Raw genomic sequence first — 18442 nt, forward strand, 5'->3', positions numbered from 1 at the left:
ATTTGACAGATATGGGTTGAGAGAGACAGGCGATCACTGACAGACTGAATAAGCTGCTGCTCATTTGAATAGAGACATATCTTTTCAGGAAGTGGTGACAGAGTCCTTGGTTTCCTCCCAACCTGCTGCATCAATGTCAAAGTGATTCCTGAAGATCAAATCAAATCCCCATTTTCCATGACTTTTTCAAGCCTGAACAATCTCTAAGCTAAATCACTTTATAGCTACATGTCAGACTGAATACTGAGCGGTGAATTGTTTCATTCAGAATTTGAATGAAGCCCTGCCACCAGGTCTTATCACTGATGAGTCAGAGAGCAGAGGAGGAAGTGAGGGATAATTTCCTGCTTCCTCTCCCAACAGGATAAGCTCACTTTTCTCTCTGACACCAAGTAACTGCTACGCACCTCATAACAGTAAACTGTATGTCCCAGAGAGCATAATGTATACAGGAGATTCAAGGCTCAATCACTACCTACCTACAATACTTACTGAATGTCATGTGGTTTACTGACCAAATCTGCTAACATAGGAAGAACTCCAGTAAGTCTCTTAGATAGCATATACTTTATACTTTATGTAACAGGTTTGATTCCCTGTCAAAGTTTCCTTGAGCAAATCCCCCCCCTTACTGCTCCCAGCTGCCTCTGTGCTCTGACCTCTTTTGTAAAATCTGTACACTTAGGTGTCCCAATTATAGCAATTGAAGTCCTCTAAAATCCCTAAAAAAATCCTCAGCTATCTGTAGGATATCAGCAAGTGACCATATTTATGTAAAATATCTGTCAGAAATCAGAAAATGACCATATTTATGTAAAATATCTGTCAGAAATCAGAAAATGACCATATTTATGTAAAATATCTGTCAGAAATCAGAAAATGACCATATTTATGTAAAATATTGATCAAAAAGTGCCCTCGGTCACATATGAATTTTCAAAAAACGCCTCTACTTGGCTGACCAAAGAACAAAGACTGACTAAGAGCTGAGCAAGGAGTCAATGTCACCAGCTGATCGGTCCAGACAAATGGATGGCCAGTCTTCATTGCTTTTCAGTAGAAGTCTCTTTCAATGGAGAGAAATACACTGCTAAGCCTATAAACACAGGAGGGCACAATGAGTCTGGGGCATTTACAGTTAGCCACTTAAAATCAGAAAGCTGCAAAGTCTGAATCAGTTGGAATGAAAGCTTTGGGCTTTTTGCCAGAGAAACACTCGCTGTACAATAATCTAGACAAATAAGATATCTCTTTTACTGTTTAAGTGAGTAAATTTATAATTCAAACTGACAAGTTTATGTGCAGGCATGCTTGTGTAATGCACATCACTGTAACCACTGGCACCGTTTTCACAAATCTTTTTACAGCTAAGCTAGTATTTGACAACATCCATGTGTACAACCTGACCTGTGTGTGTGAATGGCAGGGGTGTGAATTAAATGGACTAGAGTTTACCCTTATGGACTCATCTAAAGCTAAGCTGTTTACCATCTTTTTGCACTCTTACCACTTTGGGGCACTCTCCCTCGCATCCACTTTACCTCCCTTCTCCCATGGTTTACTCCCTTGTTGCTTCTCGTTTGGCAGAGAGTGCTATCCTGTCTAAAGATAGAGAACAGAACTGTTATTTATTGGTGTGCGAGTCAATTAGAGTGTTGAACAGGCTCAGTTTGTGTGCACACAACGAGAGACGGGGCCAAGCTGGAAAACTGTGCTGCCGGGGAACACATTCGTCCCGCATGTGGATTTCACTTCAAGCCACATCTTTTTAGATCCAAATTTAGACATCATGTGTTGATGTGTTGATTTTAGCCATGTTGACGTTTACAGATTCACTGTCTCTTCTGTCATCTCTACCCAGTTAGGTGTACACCACGAATACCGGGATGTCCTTTGTGTATCTAGATTCATTTAAGGATTTGAAAAATAACAACTCCCCCTTCCTCTCACTCACAGGTATGAAGAATAGGGAGCTGTTGAAGGTGTCCCGTGGGCATGTTTGTCCTCTGGCCATTCAGCCTGTGTGTCTCTGCTCTGCACACAGACGTTCCGGGAGGGAGAAGAAAGACCGTCTAAAAATAAACTGACATCCAGCACCAGCAGATAAACAAGAACCAAACCAACAAATAAAAGGAAGAGGAAAAGGGACAAGGAAGAAACATCCCTTTGTTTTTGTCTCTATCTGTCTCCCTCTCTGACTCTCTCTGCTCCATTTCTGTTTCTGTTTCTCTTGCTCTCTTTGTCTCTCTCTCTCTCTCTCTCTCTCATCCTCTCTGTCCTCATTACGCGCTGAGGGGAGGTCATGTCCCAATCTGGAAAAGTCCTTCATCTGTATGTGGAGGTGAGGTCTGCCCCAGAGCAGGATGGGGGGAAAGGGGGTTTTGGAGAAGAAAAAGAAGGGGTTGCCCGGGGGCACGCGGTCCAGGACGGCCCTGCAGAGCTCCTGTCTCAGCTGGCCAGCCAGACAACCTGCCAGACAGTCACTAAGGCCTCCACAGCTCACCGTCTGGTTCAGGACTGCACACACAGCCAGTCTCCCTCCAGACAAACTGTGAGCTTTCAGCTCCAGCAAGCTAACAGCTCCCAGTCCCCCACTGTCACCAAGCGACAGAGTTTACCCTGTGATGGAATCTCTACTGTCCACTCCCCACCGCCATCCTCTTCTGGGAGGGTCACTGCCCCTCACACACCTTCCGGCTGCCAGAGGTTCAGCGAGGAGGAAGTCAGCGATGGGAAGCGGTCTGTGGTCACCTTCAGCTACATCGAGAAGGCCAATGTGAAGACGGTGGACAGTCCACGAAGCTCTGTGTGCCAGAGAGGGACCAGAGAGGAAAGATCCACCCCTTCCCACTTTCGCAAAAGGCTCAGCGACCCGGTTTGGTTTGGGAGTCCAGATTCTTCCTGCAGCTCCAGTCCCAAGCTGGCCTTCCGATCCCCAGGAAGTCACCAGCAGACATTCTCCCCCGGCCTTCGCCAACTCCCCCTTGACCCCATTGGCAGGGCAGCTACTCAGAGGGCTGTGGAGGAGTTTGGCTCCCCCTTGCTGAGGATTAAACTAGCCCATGCACTTGAGCACACCCCAGCCTCACGCTACAACCAACAACCACGCTGCCAGTCCTGGGCTGGGTCCCCTGTTCAGCGTCAAAGCACCTGCACACTCCCGAGCGACAATGTCACAGACAGGAGCCAGGTCATTTGTGGCTTGCCTCGGAGCCCAGCTTCAGACCAGCTCTCCTCCCAGTCCAGGCAGTCTGCTTTGGGCACACCTCCTCACTCGAGGCCCGGGTCCTATGTCGAGCCCCAGAGTCCTCTTCACTGGCCAGGACAGGACAGAGCAGCGGCAGGCAGTCCGGCCACCCAGAGACGCGTTCACAGGGCCTGTAACAGGAGCGCCTCGCCCCAGGGAGCAATATTCCAACTTGGCAATAATCTAGTCGAGGGCATGAACCAGCTAAGTGACAGCAAACCCTCCTCTCCAGCTCACAGCCCCGAAGTCGCCCGCAGGCTAGCAGAGGAGGCTACCAAAGTGTCCTCTATTTTCACAGAGGCAAGGAGGTCCTCATTGCACAATGCTTTAGGTGAGCTCATCGGCGGCTCAAACCCTGGAGAATTTCACAGTTCAACTCCAAATGCACAACATTTTCAGCAGCAAACACTTAAGATGAACATCCCTTTAAACGGCCAGCACACGCCAGCAACTGACAACACTGACTCTCACCAGCCTGAAAACTCGATCTCGCAGTCACACTCGCACGAAGCAAACACATATACTAACCATGACACACAACAGGAGGACGGCCTTCAGAACTCCCAGCATCAGAACTCCATCCTAGCGGAGACAGTGGCTCCAGGTTCCCCCGCCCTCCCTTCCCGCTTCCTCCGCCCCTCTCATCCTCCCACTGAACTCAGCTCTCCCATGAGGGACCCCAGGCTACTCCGAGCTGAGCTCCGAGCACCGGACAGCCCCACCCTGCATCGGCGTCAGCTCCCACAGTACACCGGAGACTCCTGGTCCCCTGGCCTGGACAGGAGAGGAGACCTGAGCTGTTTTGAGAGAGGGGACTGCACAGAGCTCGCTCGCAGGCTCTTCATCAATCAGGGTGTTGAGGAGGCACCGGTCAGCTGGACATCCAGGCAACAGTGGGGACAGGTGGAGGAGAGCAGCCCGAGGCCAAGCCCTGACCCTGGTGCTGAGTCCAACTCTGCCCCTGCTCCTGCCCGTCAATCCAGACACAGCCGCAGGGCTCTGAGCCCCACGGCCCAGCAGAAACGAGCTGAGCAGAGGAGGAGGGAGGTCCTGCTTCTGGGACCGGTGGTGCTGGACTCCCCAGAGGAGGATGAGGGTTGTGATGAGGATGAAGAGGGCGATGAGATGGAGGGATACGGGGCAGGGCAGCAGCCACGCCTGCTGAGGGTCGAAGAGCCTCCAGAGGTGGACCAGAACGGAGCGATGGGAGGGTCATCCTCGCGGAGCTCCAGTGGGGTGACGGGCAGCTTAGGGGACAGGGACTGTGTGTCTCCAGAGTCCAGTCAGTCCAGTCACCAGAGCAATGAGACCGGGGCTGCCACCTCAGGAATACAGGTCAGCACTGGATGAAATCTTATTTACACCCTATAAATATGATCTGAGTACAACAGATAATGGAAATCACAAAGCTTTGAACCATAATGTTTGTTTTGATACTGTGTACCTCATGAACTGAAAATGTGGAGAATGTAGAGTTTATACCGTACTGTGTAACATTACGAGTTAAAGTCTCTCTCTGTATGTATTTTCCAGACGGACAGTGGCAGCGCAGTGCCCGGGCCTTCGCTCCACTGTCAAAGGATAGCGCGTGCCAAGTGGGAGTTTTTATTCGGGACTCCTGCTGAGGAGGCTGCCAGCAGGGGGGAGAAAAGTGAGAGCATGCACACCACAATTTCCTCTAGCAACTGTAACTTCACTGCAGATCAGCCTTCATGTTATTCGAGTGGAAAATTTAAGGGATTTTTTACTCCTTTCTGCCCTTTTTCACGAGGCAGAATTTGAATTGGAGCCAGTGGAGATGGTATAGAGAAGGCTGCCAAGTAGCACTGCTGGGCTAGTGTGTCAATGTCACTGTATGTCCTTTAGGAAACCATACTTGTAATATGAGGATCTGTGCTTTTGAATATATTTTATGATACAGGATCAACTATGAGAGCAAGTGAAGAATTGAAATGTGTTTCCTGTGTAGTCCTGTGTAGCAAATATAGCATTGGAATGCTGATTACATTTCTCAAAGTAATAAGGGTTATATTTCATTTTCTGCAGACTCCCTGGAAGCCTCCACAGCTCCTCCCAGTGGTAACTCCAGTGAGTCTCCCACTCCGACTCCCCCTTGCTCCCTGCCTCTCCTCTCTGCCAATCATGAGGTGCAGCATGTGGAGGTGGAGCTGGTGACCCCTCCCCCTGCTGTGGCCGGGACGTCGCCCAAAACCGGCATCATTCGGCGGACCCTGAAGTATTCAGAAACTGACCTGGACGCCGTCCCACTACGCTGCTACCGCGAGACGGACATAGACGAGGTGCTATTGGCTGAACAGGAAGATGCTGACTCTGCATTTGGGAGTAACCGCAGCGTATTGGGCACCTCGGGTACAGGCAGCAGCCCTCTGGGCGGTCTGGCCTATGAGAGGACAGACGGGGAGGAGGTGGGAGGAGCCAGAAGGCAGGAGGAGGGGGAGGAGGAGGAAGATGAGGAGGAAGAGGAGGAGGAGGAGGAAGAAATGGTGAGCTGGGCCAGTGTGAGGATGCAAGGAGACGACAGGAAGAGGCAGTATGCAGCCCAAGAGGAGCCAGAGGTGTTTGGACACCTGCTGAAAAGGTGAGCACGAGCACATGTGTGCAGAAAAACAGACATACGAATACATACACACATGTTTATACACAGGTCTGTACACACATGCATGCACACATACACACACACACACACACACACACACACACACACACACACACACACGAGGTTCAAGAATACATTAGTTAGGCAGGATTTTCCCTTGACCCATATTTTGATCTCTATTTTGATCTCACCCGCAGCCTAGTTTCACAAGTAGACCACAAACCAGTTTGGTGGCATTTTTTGCATTAATTAGACACAACTTTTGTACAGTATATTATACAGCTTGGCACAGACAGTCACAATATGATGTTCAGGTGAAAGACCTATTCCTAGATCTTCTCTTAGTTACAGTAAATGCATTTAAACCTATCTTTATAAACACTGCAGTGTTGCTGTTTCTAAAATCTCCCTCTGTCTCTCCAGACCACTGGAAACTTTCTTTGACAACCACCACCCTGCCCTGAAATCCCCCATCTTGGTCTCCGGTCCTCGCCGTGCCTCAGAGGACACCTTCAGCCGCCATTTTGAGAGCATCATGGAGTCTCACCGGGCCAAGGGGACATCTTACAACAGCCTGGACAGCGAGGAGCTGCTGACCTCCAGCACCCAGACTGTCCTGACCTTTGACCTGCCCACGCTAACCCCGGCCATCCAGGGACCGGTCTGCCAGAGCGCCCGGCAGATCGTCCAGCTCAGCTTCGCCCCGCTGGCTCACGATGAGAGGCCCAGTCTCTCTGATTCTATCCTCACCGTAACAGGGGACTCGGACGCCACCCGCGCCCCGTCCAGCGAGAGGCTGAGCAGCGGTTCAGACGACACGCCGCCCAAAGGAGGAGAGCCGGCGAGGCTGGGGAGCAGCTGGTACAGCAACCCCTCTTTCTCCTTCCCCAGGTGAGTTAGCGTGTGCTGTTGTTGGTGGAGAAGAAAACAAACAGCAGTCAAGGTGTATTTGTATGTCTTGTGAATGTAGTAGGAATGTGGCAGGTAGGCAATGTGGACAATTGAAATGCAGGTGATTCATGCTTTGGTGATTTTACCAAGCTAAACTAAGGTGTGTACCATGTTCTCACAACATTAGGCCAGATTTATGGGTTTAAATCTGGCCTTCGTTGTCATCATGCCCTCTGTCACTCTCTCCTATCTTTCCTGTCACTCTCCAAACTGCAAAGAATAATAATGTAGGATTGTATCAATCATTCAGTGTTATTGACAACGTCATATAATCTATACACATATCTAGATCAGCATTCAGTCATATACATAGAATATGTACCACATACAAATATATTTTCAAATTCTCAGGCACACAGAGAGAAAGAACCATAACAAAAGAAACTGCAGCTATTAGAGGAATCCAAAGTATGGTTGTTGTTTTTTTTGAAATTATAAACTGTTGAAACATGAGTGACTTTCAAAGTTTTTCCTTTGGATGAACTGTATCTTACTGCCTCTGTTGTAGTAGTGGAAGGAACTTCATAAGCAGTTACAAATTAAAGTGTTTTTGATGTTAATTTAATATTAATGCCTTTTTGATTGCCTTTTTCTGAGGTCAGTAGCCCAGTAATGGAGCGTTGTCAGTCTCCAGATAAATGAGTCTCCATCTGTGCCATTCTCCTTGCACAGAGCAGCGCTGCAGTGCTATTCTGGAGCAGAGTGGCTTGGAGTGAAGGTCGCTAGAAGGCTGCCTGTGGTCCCTCTGCTGTCTGGCAGGCAGGCGGTGGATGTGTGCTATGTGTGTGTGTGTGTGTGTCTGTGTGAGTGTGTGTGTGTGTGTCCATCTGTGCATATTTCCATGTATGTATGAGTGTGAATATATGCACGTGTGTGTGAGTGTGCGCATGCATGTGTGCTTGTGGGTGCTTACATGGATGTATGCGTGAAGTGCACGCTTTGTGTGTGTGTGTGTGTGTGTGTGTGTGCGTGTGTGTGTGTGTGTTAGATGGCTCCTGTAGGCAAGTTAGACAGAGGCAGATGGCTGCTGCAGCAGTCAAGGACTCACCTTCACAGTCAAAGGCCCAAAGACTCCATTATAACTCTCCCTGGACTCCCACCTGCAAATCAAGGGACTTTATTTTCTATCCAGAATCCTTTGTCTTTTTGTCATATGCTGTATTCTCATAGTGTAGCATCACTAAAACAGTCGCTTTCTAAATCCATCCTACTACCCACAAGATATGAGTCTCAAGTGTGATTGAGGTCAGGCACAAGTGTCTATCTCTCTATAATAATCACTTATGGTAAAGAAATGACCGCTACAGTGCTTGTGTGTGGCAGTGAGGTGGACTGGCTTGGTGAATGTCACCCTAACTTGGTGTGACAGCACTGCAGAGGCACAGTGACTGCACCGGGTCACCTTGTCTCTCAGGCCACTAGATGGCGGGAGAGGACCACAGCCACACCGCTCAAGTCCTTTGTGATACCAAGGGTGAAGCTAATGCAGGTGGGCACTTTCAGCAGCAACAATGACAAACATTATTTCTTTATTATACCTTTTTTCCCCTTTTTGCCCAGTATGCTATCCACATTGATTTTGTTCTTTTTAACCGATCCAAAATCCCTGCTGCAGTCTGTAAGGGAGGGTAAGTGTGTGTGTGTGTGTGTGTGTGTGTGTGTGTGTGTCTGTATAAGGAGGAGGGAGGGGGGGGACGGGTACATATTGTGGCTTGTGAGTCTTGGTATTTGGGTACTGTGGATAATTAGGCCAGTCCTAGTTGTCCTCCACCATCCTGCTAATAACAGTACTGAGTATGTGTGTCTTTCCACGACCATTCAATTTTCTGTCTTCTGCCATTTATTGAACAGTGGCTCGATTGTGTGTGTAGCTGGAAAAGCTCTGTCCACTGACACAAAAATGAAACATAATCCAGACTGAACTGATCAATGCACAAATACTGTCCGAAAGGGTCAAAAACAGTACAGAGGCTTCAGTTTAAAAGCCCCTATCCAAGATGTTATTGAGTGTATTTGAAGTTATACTCACAGATTAGGTACGGCTAGGACTTTCCACAACTTCCAGATCACTTAAATCCCTTTATATGAGAACCAATACATGCTGGACTAGTAAGGTAAATGTTTACATTACACCGGTGTTATCAGACTTTCGTGACCAGCCCAACTCTCGCAGCCCTGGAGCAGTGGAATCCAGGAGCGAGACAACAGGGCAAATATTTCTGAAGGCTTGTCCATACTTTGATAAAAGTTGGAATTTCACTCCCCCCCCCTGACGCCACCCCTCCCTTCCCTCACATCACCCTTTTGAGACGGTCTGTGCCGTTAGACAGAGGCTCATTGTGCGGAGCTGGCCATTGGACTGAGAGAGGGGGTCCAATTATGCGATGATAGACCGTTGAAGCAGAGGCTGACACTAGGAATTCTCTCAGGACCCCGGCATTGTGCTAGCTCTTGATGAGACAATGCAAACAGGTGGCAGAAAGGAGACTATAGTACAGTACTGGCCTAATCTAACTAGTTAGCCAATCTTAACACATTCCTCATGCCGGCCCTGATGAAGAGCATGCTGTAAACAGACGCCACAATGGCCACAATGTTTACAGAAGGCTACCTATACTTTCCCTTGGGCAGTCATGGTTGTAGAGGAAACAATATGGAGGCACACACCTAGTGGATATTTCTGGGAGTTTCAACCTGACACCTTGTATCTTTGTTTTCTCTGTAGGTGTGCAAAAAGCTCACAGCAGAAACAAGGTAGACTGGAATGTATACAAAACCCCAAAAGATGCAAATACTGAGTGTGTGTAATTGGAGATAGGGAGAAAGAGGAATGAATGGAGGGAGGGAGGGACAGAGGGAGGGGGGGGGAGGGGGATAGAGGGATTTTGGGTGAAAGACAAGCCAAGTTTCATGCCATGCTTAGAACCCAAGGTCAGCAGGGGACAGTGCTAAAGTTTACACAGTGGAAGAGGGAGGGAGAAAGGGAGAAAGAAAGAGAGAGAGAGAGAGGGAGAGAGAGAGAGAGGGAGGAGTGCAAAGAGGAACAGAAACAACACCAAACAGACTGAGAGGGAAAAAGACAGAGAGGGAGAGGCACCGCAGGACAAACAGCTCCTTTACTTGGGGGGGGAGGAAACTTGCTGTGAAGATCAAATGACAGCAAACAGAGGGGGAAAAGTGAGAAAGGGGAGAAAAAAGGACTCATGAAGTTCCTCTTTACTTCAGACAGACTCAAAGCCAGGCGGAGGAATGTCCTAATCTGTGGGCCTGTAGGGGCCGACTACAGGTGTCGCACCGCACTCGCGTGGCACTAACTTCTGCGTGGAAAGACAGAGAGTGGGGCGACTAGTGAGTGGTGATGCGGTCGGGTTATGGGGCCAGGAGGAGAGGAGGGGTCAGTCGGGTGAGCAGTCTGAGGCACGGGGCCGGGCAGGGGACGGGGACGGGGACGGGGACGGCAGGGAACACGCCCTCCGTCTTCTGCTGTCATGGCTCAGTTGCGGTCGGAGAGGAGAGGTATTTGCCGGTTAGGCGGTCCCGCCACAGGTAAGCTCCCACCCATGAACCTGTCGCTCCTGTCTCTCATGCAACTCACAGAGATTTGAATATTATCTTTGGCCAGATGGAAAATTCAAATGGTGTTCTCTTTTTAGCTGTCAGAAGCTGTGAGGACTGGTCAGGTTTATTTGCAAGTTTTGTGTTGCAACAGGCCTGTTACCTTCCATTTCATAACATCTGAGAAGGAATTGGCTGCGGTGGATGCTGCAGGACTGATACTTGATCCAGAGTAAATGTAGGTTGGAGAACTTGGAACTATGGACTATATGATGGCTTACTGTACCACTACTGAACCTAGAGGCCTGTTTAGTAAGGCTGCAGAGTTGAAATGTGTGAAATTACCTCTGCACTCACCTCAGATTTTCTTCTGTGTACTATGTGAAACCAAGCTTTCTTCACCAGTCAGCCCGTGTTATTAATTACAGTGTTTGCTCTGGTGAGATTTGCCTGACTCATAGATAAGGATGTGTCAGTGTGGGAAGCGAGGCCCTGCGCTGTGTGTTTTCTTGGCTTGTTCCGCCGTCAAGAGATCCAAACGCGAGCTCCGCTTGTTCAGGAAGTGTTGCCGTTTCTTGCTTTTTTGGAATACAAATCTGAGCTGTTGGATTGTCATTGTTTTCTTTGGCTGGCGTGACAAGAATGGTTACACAGCTTTCAACTGTGCAGCAGCGACGCTCAGCATCCCCTGAAAAACATGTCGAATTCTAAGTGCATGAACTCAGAGACCTCGTTTCTATCATCCATATTCTAACAGAAGCCAGAAAAGTAGTTCTCTGTTGGCTCCAAGGTGACATAACATGCTTAAATTATTATCACAGAATAATTCAGATATAATAAGCTCTGTACTTCTGAATTTGCTAATGCTTTGAAGGGGCTTAATGAGGAAATGATAAGAGAAAGCAAGGAAATGGGCGGAAAGGGGGAGATTTTGAGAGGAGGTATTATTCAAGTGTATGATAACCATGTGAATATGGAATAGTTTGGACAAGTTCTGTTATACTTTATGCTACACCTAAATGCGTGCAAAAATAAATAACACCATTACTGCATTTATTAAAACTTTGACCTCTAACTCTTGTACTTAGCCTTTTTTTTAACTCTGCTTCTGCATATTTGCGCTCATTGTTTTCCTTTCTGCTCTCTAACATCAAAAACTCTTTAATTTGTAAATTTTTCATGATCTCCCTCTGCCTTCCTTCTCCCTGTCTATATGCCTATTTCCATCCTCTCATACTCCTCCTTCCCACCTCTCTCTGCTAATATTACTACTAAAATCCCTTTTATCTCTATAATCATCCTCCGCTATCCACTTGCCATTCATCTTGTGTTGTTTTTTTTTATATCTCATTTCATTTTACAGTTATTTATCTTTCTTTTAACCTATTTTCTCTTGATCAGGTTTCTATTTTTATCTTCCCATTATGTATTTTACTTTATCATTATCATTATAATTAGTAGTAGTAGCAGTAGTTGTGGTATTCCTCTTTGATCCCCTATTACCCTTCTCTCTCTACCCATTTCAATTAACCATCAATCTCTTTCTTTTATCTGTCCTCTTTCTCACTTTGTCCCACTTTCCACTTCTCCATCTCTCTACCTCTGCTACTTCCTTTTCCAACCTCTATCTTTCCATTTCTTCCCATACATCCTTCTTTGTCCATCTGTCTCACTGTGTCCTATTTCAGTCACTCACTGTTTCTTTCTCCTCTTCGACCTCTGACCCCTCCTCCCCCTCTCTCTCTCTCTGCAGGGAGAAGGCCCGCCTGGCGACAGATTCGGAGCTGGACCAGGACCTCAGCGACAGACTGGGTCTGGGCAGCAGCGACACCCTCACCAACGGCAGCCACCGCGCCGACGTGGCGGCCGCCAAACGCCTGGCCAAACGCCTCTACAACCTGGATGGCTTCAGGAAGTCCGACGTGGCGCGCCACCTCAGCAAGAAGTGAGCTCTTATAGTCTTGTTTTGTTGTGGGGAATCTCTTGGTGTCTGCAAATCCTGCTAGTCATGCACTGATTTTCTTTTAGAAGTATTATTATTTCTACTGTGGTATAATTTGCTATTTATGTATGCAATAAAAACAGTACTACAACTACTACTACTACTACTACTACTACTACTACATCTACTTGTATTACAACTACTACATCTACTACTATTACTACTACTGCTACTACCACATCTACCGCTACAATTACTATTAATAATAAGAGTACTGTTCTATTAATAATAATAAGCTATATTTATGTAGTATTCTTCTTAACAAAGGTTTAAAGTACTGTAAAATAACAGTCAATTTGCATGTTATTGAGGGAAACGTCTATTTTTATATACTGTATGTAGATGCTATTTGATCTCCTTTCTACTGCATCTTATGTTTATTTAATGAATGCTAATCCATTAGCAGGGTCAGTGCACACAGTGCAGTTTCCTGTACATACTGTATGTGACTTTACATTCTGGCTAAATTGTGCCATGTTTTTTGCATGTCTGCACTCCTCCGCTGCTGTGCTGCTGGATCAGCCCGTCAGTCTGTCAGTTGCTTGCTTGCGCTGATGAGAAAGAATTTGAGATTAAAGGGTTTCCTCCTTTCTGACAGATGCACCCTGGGAATCTCCGTTTTTTGGTTTTTTTGGCCTCCAGTCTGTATCTGAGCTGACTGTGCCGGTGTGCACTGACTGACAGCCCGAATTGGGGCGGGTGACTGAGCTGAGAAAGCCAGCATTTGAGTGTTTGATTGACATTTTGTGGTTTGTTTGGTCACTGTTTTTCCTGTTTTCTCTCTATCTATCTATCTATCTATCTTGCTATAGTAATGACTTCAGCCGTATGGTAGCAGAAGAGTATCTGAGCTTCTTCAACTTTACAGGCCTCGCTGTTGACCAGGCGTTACGGTGAGTGGTCAAATATACACATACCTGCCATACATTCAGCATTCATACATACATACAGTGCTGGGTAGCATTGGAAATGTTTCAATACACATAATTACGATACTCAAATTAATACAAGTTTTAAAACAATACTTACTTACTTACTTTTGTCAAATGAAACCACATTTCATTATGCATGAGAGTTTTTCACACAGTGCTCAATTGATTTTCTCAGTAGAGAAATTACGCTAAACTAATAGAAAACAAAAGATCCCATCATAATACAACATTTTTAAACCTTTTGATGCCTTTTGATAAAATCAATATTGATCCAAATATTGATACAAAAAAATTGTTACACTACTGAAAGTTAGTGTTTTTAAATAGCCAGCCCTATAATAAACCCATAAAGGTCCAAAACCAGGGTGAGAAATTAATTCCACCACCAGCCAAACGCTGCTAAATATTGACTGTGGATAGTAAGTTTGTCTTAAAAAAGATTTATGATTAAGAAATAAATGTGTAGATTTTTTAATTGTGGCTGCGGTCAAAACCTCAGTTTCTTACTTTGGTCCCAACACCAATGAACACATACTTTTTTAAAGGAGTCCTTCTGCATAGTGGTGACTGTGACTGTGCCTCATTGAGATGCAAAGCTGCACTCTCTTGATATCTTGAGATCATCATTGTAATCAGTGGATGATAATACTGCTCTCTAGAGGGCAGCTTTTGCCTTGCATTTGGCATGAAATGACAGTTTGTATGTACTGTAAGTAACCTCATGTAATCAGTCTATCCACGGCTCCACTAAGATTTATAAGTGTGTTTCTTTTTACCTTCATTTATCCAGAGAAGGGTTTTGCTGAGCATGCTCCTTTTCCACTCTGCCTCACATTCATACAGTCTCATACATTCACTCCTGGGTGCTGCCCAGTACAACCACTGTCTTCTCCTGTTGGTCACTGCAAAATGACTTTACCTTTGTCTATGTGATGTTTATTCAGCCTCAGTTAGTAAATAGTAAGTAACTGATTAATGATATAATGAGATTACAGTAATCTGGCCATAAAAATAGTAGCCTAATCAGTTACAGCTGCTGTAGGAAATACAGTGATCACATTGCAGGTACTTTCCAAAAATAGGTCAGTACTTATTGGATCATACAAAAACATGTTTAATGGGAAAAAGGAGATCGGACACAAATATAATCCTGCATATCTTTAAAAATGATTGACAGCTGTTAGGGGGATGATGATTCACAGCTGTAATTTGGTAGTTTATCTGCACACTCTATGGATTTTTTAATGTTTAGGGTTTTGGACAAAGTTCCTTTAATCCAAAAGTAACTCTACCACAATGAGAGTATTTCAGTGGATATTATTTTTCATTAAAATTTGAGACAGGTAATGTTTGATCTGTAATGGATTCCATATTTGATAGTAACCTTGTTGACCCTGTCATACTGACTGTCCATCTGTCTGTGATGTCAGGACCTTCCTCAGGCAGTTTGCCCTGATGGGGGAGACTCAGGAGAGGGAGAGGGTGCTGTCACACTTTTCAAGGCGTTACCTCAACTGCAACCCAAAAATCATACCATCAGAGGGTAAGTGCTCTGTAGGGAAGCGTTGTCACTGCCAGTAAATGGAAAATAATCTATTGCTAAATATTTTTAAAATACACATATCCTTAAAAAAACAGAATTTCCCCAAGGAGTTCAATCAAGTGCTATGTTATCTTATCTTATCTTATCTTAAAAAGGTCTTACAATGCCAATAACCCTAATATTCAATAAAGAGCTTCGATACAATGCAATACCATTTATTTTCCCAAAGGAAATTCAGTTAGCAATGTGAGTACAGAAAACATAGTGTACATCATACGTCACACATACAATATTGGACTTCATTCAACACAATAGGTTTCATATTTTTCAAAGGGTGGAAATATAATTTTGGAGAGAAACTTCATGTAGTCACAGTTTTTTTAAACTTACAAATACTAAATACTTACCATACTCACCAACTTACCATACAAAAAACAAAATACAAACGTGTTGAGAAACTATAATGATATTTTGTTTTCATCCTCTAGATGCAGTTCACACTCTCACCTGTGCCCTTATGCTGCTGAACACTGATCTACACGGCCATGTAAGTGTTACTAGAGTGTGTGTGTGTGTGTGTGTGTTTGTCAGTATCTGTGTCTGCGCTTCTGTACATACATGTGTGTATGTGTGCGTAAAAACGTCCCTGTCTATCTATGTGTGTATTGTAAGCGTCCCAGGTAGGGTTGCTCAGTCAGAAGAAGGATAAACGAAGAGAATGAAAAGTTTGAAGAGCCACATTCCCCTCAAAGCCCCTTTTGATTAACTGGATAGATAGTTTTGGGAAATATAAGACCCAGACTGATCACCAGCTGATCTGGGTCTGCAGGTCTGCCAGCTGAGCTCCTTTCACCGTCATAAATCCGCTACTTTTACAGTCAAAGCCTCCCTTTGTAAATCTAGGCCACTGGCGGCTGCTTTCTGTGATAGTACAGCTCTGTGGATGAATGATTAATTAAAGTGGCTATAGAGGTGACTGGATAGGGGATCTGCTCTTTTAGGGAAGGGCAACTCGGGAAACACGTTTGATCTTTGTTTTCACTGTCATCATCATCATCATGATCAAAGACAGGACTGACTGATGGATGTGATGACTCTTTCATCATGATCATTGTTATTATCATCATCATCATAATCGTAATCATACCAGATTTCTGTCCACCCACTATTGATGAGTCCAGCCTGCATTACTCCAAAGTTACAGTATCTTCTATTTATAATCATCACTGCTTTTTTCATCATCATAATGAACAGTAAAGATACAATACCAAACCATACCATACCATACCAAGCCATGCCATGCCATACCATACCATATCATACCATACCATACCATACCATACCAAGCCATGCCATGCCATACCATACCATATCATACCATACCATACCATACCATACCAAGCCATGCCATGCCATACCATACCATATCATACCATACCATACCATACCATGCCATGCCATGCCATGCCATACCATACCATATCATATCATACCATACCATACCATACCATACCATACCATGCCATGCCATAACATACCATACCAAACCATACCATACCATACCATGCCATGCCATGCCATACCATACCATACCATATCATACCATACCATGCCATACCATACCATGCCATGCCATGCCATACCATACCATGCCATGCCATGCCATGCCATACCATACCATACCATATCATACCATACCATACCATACCATGCCATGCCATGCCATGCCATGCCATACCATACCATACCATATCATACCATACCATACCATACCAAGCCATGCCATGCCATGCCATGCCATACCAAGCTATGCCATACCATGCCATACCATGCCATACCATGCCATACCATACCATACCAAACCATACCATACCATACCATACCATACCAAGCCATGCCATGCCATACCATACCATATCATACCATACCATACCATACCATGCCATGCCATGCCATGCCATACAATACCATATCATATCATACCATACCATACCATACCATACCATGCCATGCCATGCCATGCCATAACATACCATACCAAACCATACCATACCATACCATGCCATGCCATGCCATACCATACCATACCATATCATACCATACCATACCATACCATGCCATGCCATGCCATACCATACCATGCCATGCCATACCATACCATACCATATCATACCATACCATACATACCATACCATGCCATGCCATGCCATGCCATGCCATACCATACCATACCATACCATATCATACCATACCATACCATACCATACCAAGCCATGCCATGCCATGCCATGCCATACGAAGCTATGCCATACCATGCCATACCATGCCATACCATACCATACCAAACCATACCATACCATACCATACCATACCTAATGAGTTTGATTTAACCCTCAAACCTCCTCTCTGTCATTGCTTCCTGTCAGAGTTATGATCACAATTCCTTAATATTGAGACCATGGTTGGAGTCAACTATCCTTTGAATTCATTTAGTTCAAAATGGAAATTGAGGCTGCGATTCATCTAATAATGAGAGAGCCTTCATTCTCAATTACCTCTTCATAGGCTGGATATAGGAGCTTTTAATGGCAAAAGTATGACATTTTTGAATTTGGATTAAAATCCACCTCCTGAATTGACTGCAATGAAAGAGACCCCAATCCTGGTCTCAGCAGGATTTGGGTCCTGGCAATTTATGTTAAAATAACAGCATGAGACAACCATTTGTCTTTTTCAGAACATTGGCAAGAGGATGTCCTGCACACAGTTCATTGGGAACCTGGAGGGACTGAACGATGGCCAAGATTTCCCCAAGGATCTGCTTAAAGTAAGTTATTCTGATGTCTAGATGGCATACACACACATGCACCTGGACACAAACACACACACACACGCTTGCATGTGTACATGTGCTAATGTACACACATGCACACACACTCACATGCAAAAACAAGGTACTTACACACGCACATGCACTGATTAATGCTCTCTCTCTCTCTCTCTCTCTCTCTCACACACACACACACACACACACACACACACACACACTCACACACAAACAAACACACACAGTCATACACAGACACACATCCTAATTGAGGGAGAGCAGACTGTGTGTGTTCCAGCAGTGCATTGTCCCTCTGATCTCTGTTACTGAGCCTGGTTGTCTGGCCTGCACTCGCTGCCAGCTGGCGCTCACCTCATCTCCAGAGGCCTCCAATCAGAGGCCTGCCTTGGCCTGACACTTCCTGGTACACTCCAGCTACAGCGAGGGGCGGGAGACTAATTGTTGTGTCGTCTGGAGACAAGGAGAAGGAGATATCGGTCGCCTCAGGGTGCCTGCGCTTGACTCGAACAGCATTAGATTAGGCTATTAGCTTAACCCCGTTGAGTTGGGGTACAATAGATCCAGAGCCATCAGACGCCACTGGGTTCGGAGGCCCGGGGGCGCGTAACGTGGCGAAATAACCCAATCAGTGCGGGTAGCCTGTCCGTTGGTGCGCCTAATGATGATGCCGTTGATTAGTTTTGTCTGCAAAGCGGTCCGTCAATGTGCCACAGGGCCCCGGAGCACGAGTCAACAAGTTGTAATGGG

The 18442-nt window shown here is 45.7% G+C and overlaps 1 protein-coding gene across 1 annotated transcript in view; it reads left to right on the forward strand.

Moving 5' to 3' along the window:
• Window positions 1-5696: 5696 nt before the first annotated feature.
• LOC139913741 (PH and SEC7 domain-containing protein 1) overlaps window positions 5697-18442 on the forward strand; it is a 39302-nt gene continuing 26556 nt past the window's right edge. Inside the window, exons 1-7 of the mRNA XM_078290840.1 lie at window positions 5697-5846; window positions 6288-6755; window positions 12124-12315; window positions 13185-13265; window positions 14735-14847; window positions 15336-15394; window positions 17585-17674. Of these exons, the coding sequence (XP_078146966.1) occupies window positions 5749-5846; window positions 6288-6755; window positions 12124-12315; window positions 13185-13265; window positions 14735-14847; window positions 15336-15394; window positions 17585-17674 (1101 nt within the window). The 5' untranslated portion in view covers window positions 5697-5748. The remainder of the gene's footprint in view (window positions 5847-6287; window positions 6756-12123; window positions 12316-13184; window positions 13266-14734; window positions 14848-15335; window positions 15395-17584; window positions 17675-18442) is intronic.

The sequence above is a fragment of the Centroberyx gerrardi genome, chromosome 20, assembly GCF_048128805.1.
Source record: "Centroberyx gerrardi isolate f3 chromosome 20, fCenGer3.hap1.cur.20231027, whole genome shotgun sequence".
Lineage (NCBI taxonomy): Eukaryota > Metazoa > Chordata > Actinopteri > Beryciformes > Berycidae > Centroberyx > Centroberyx gerrardi.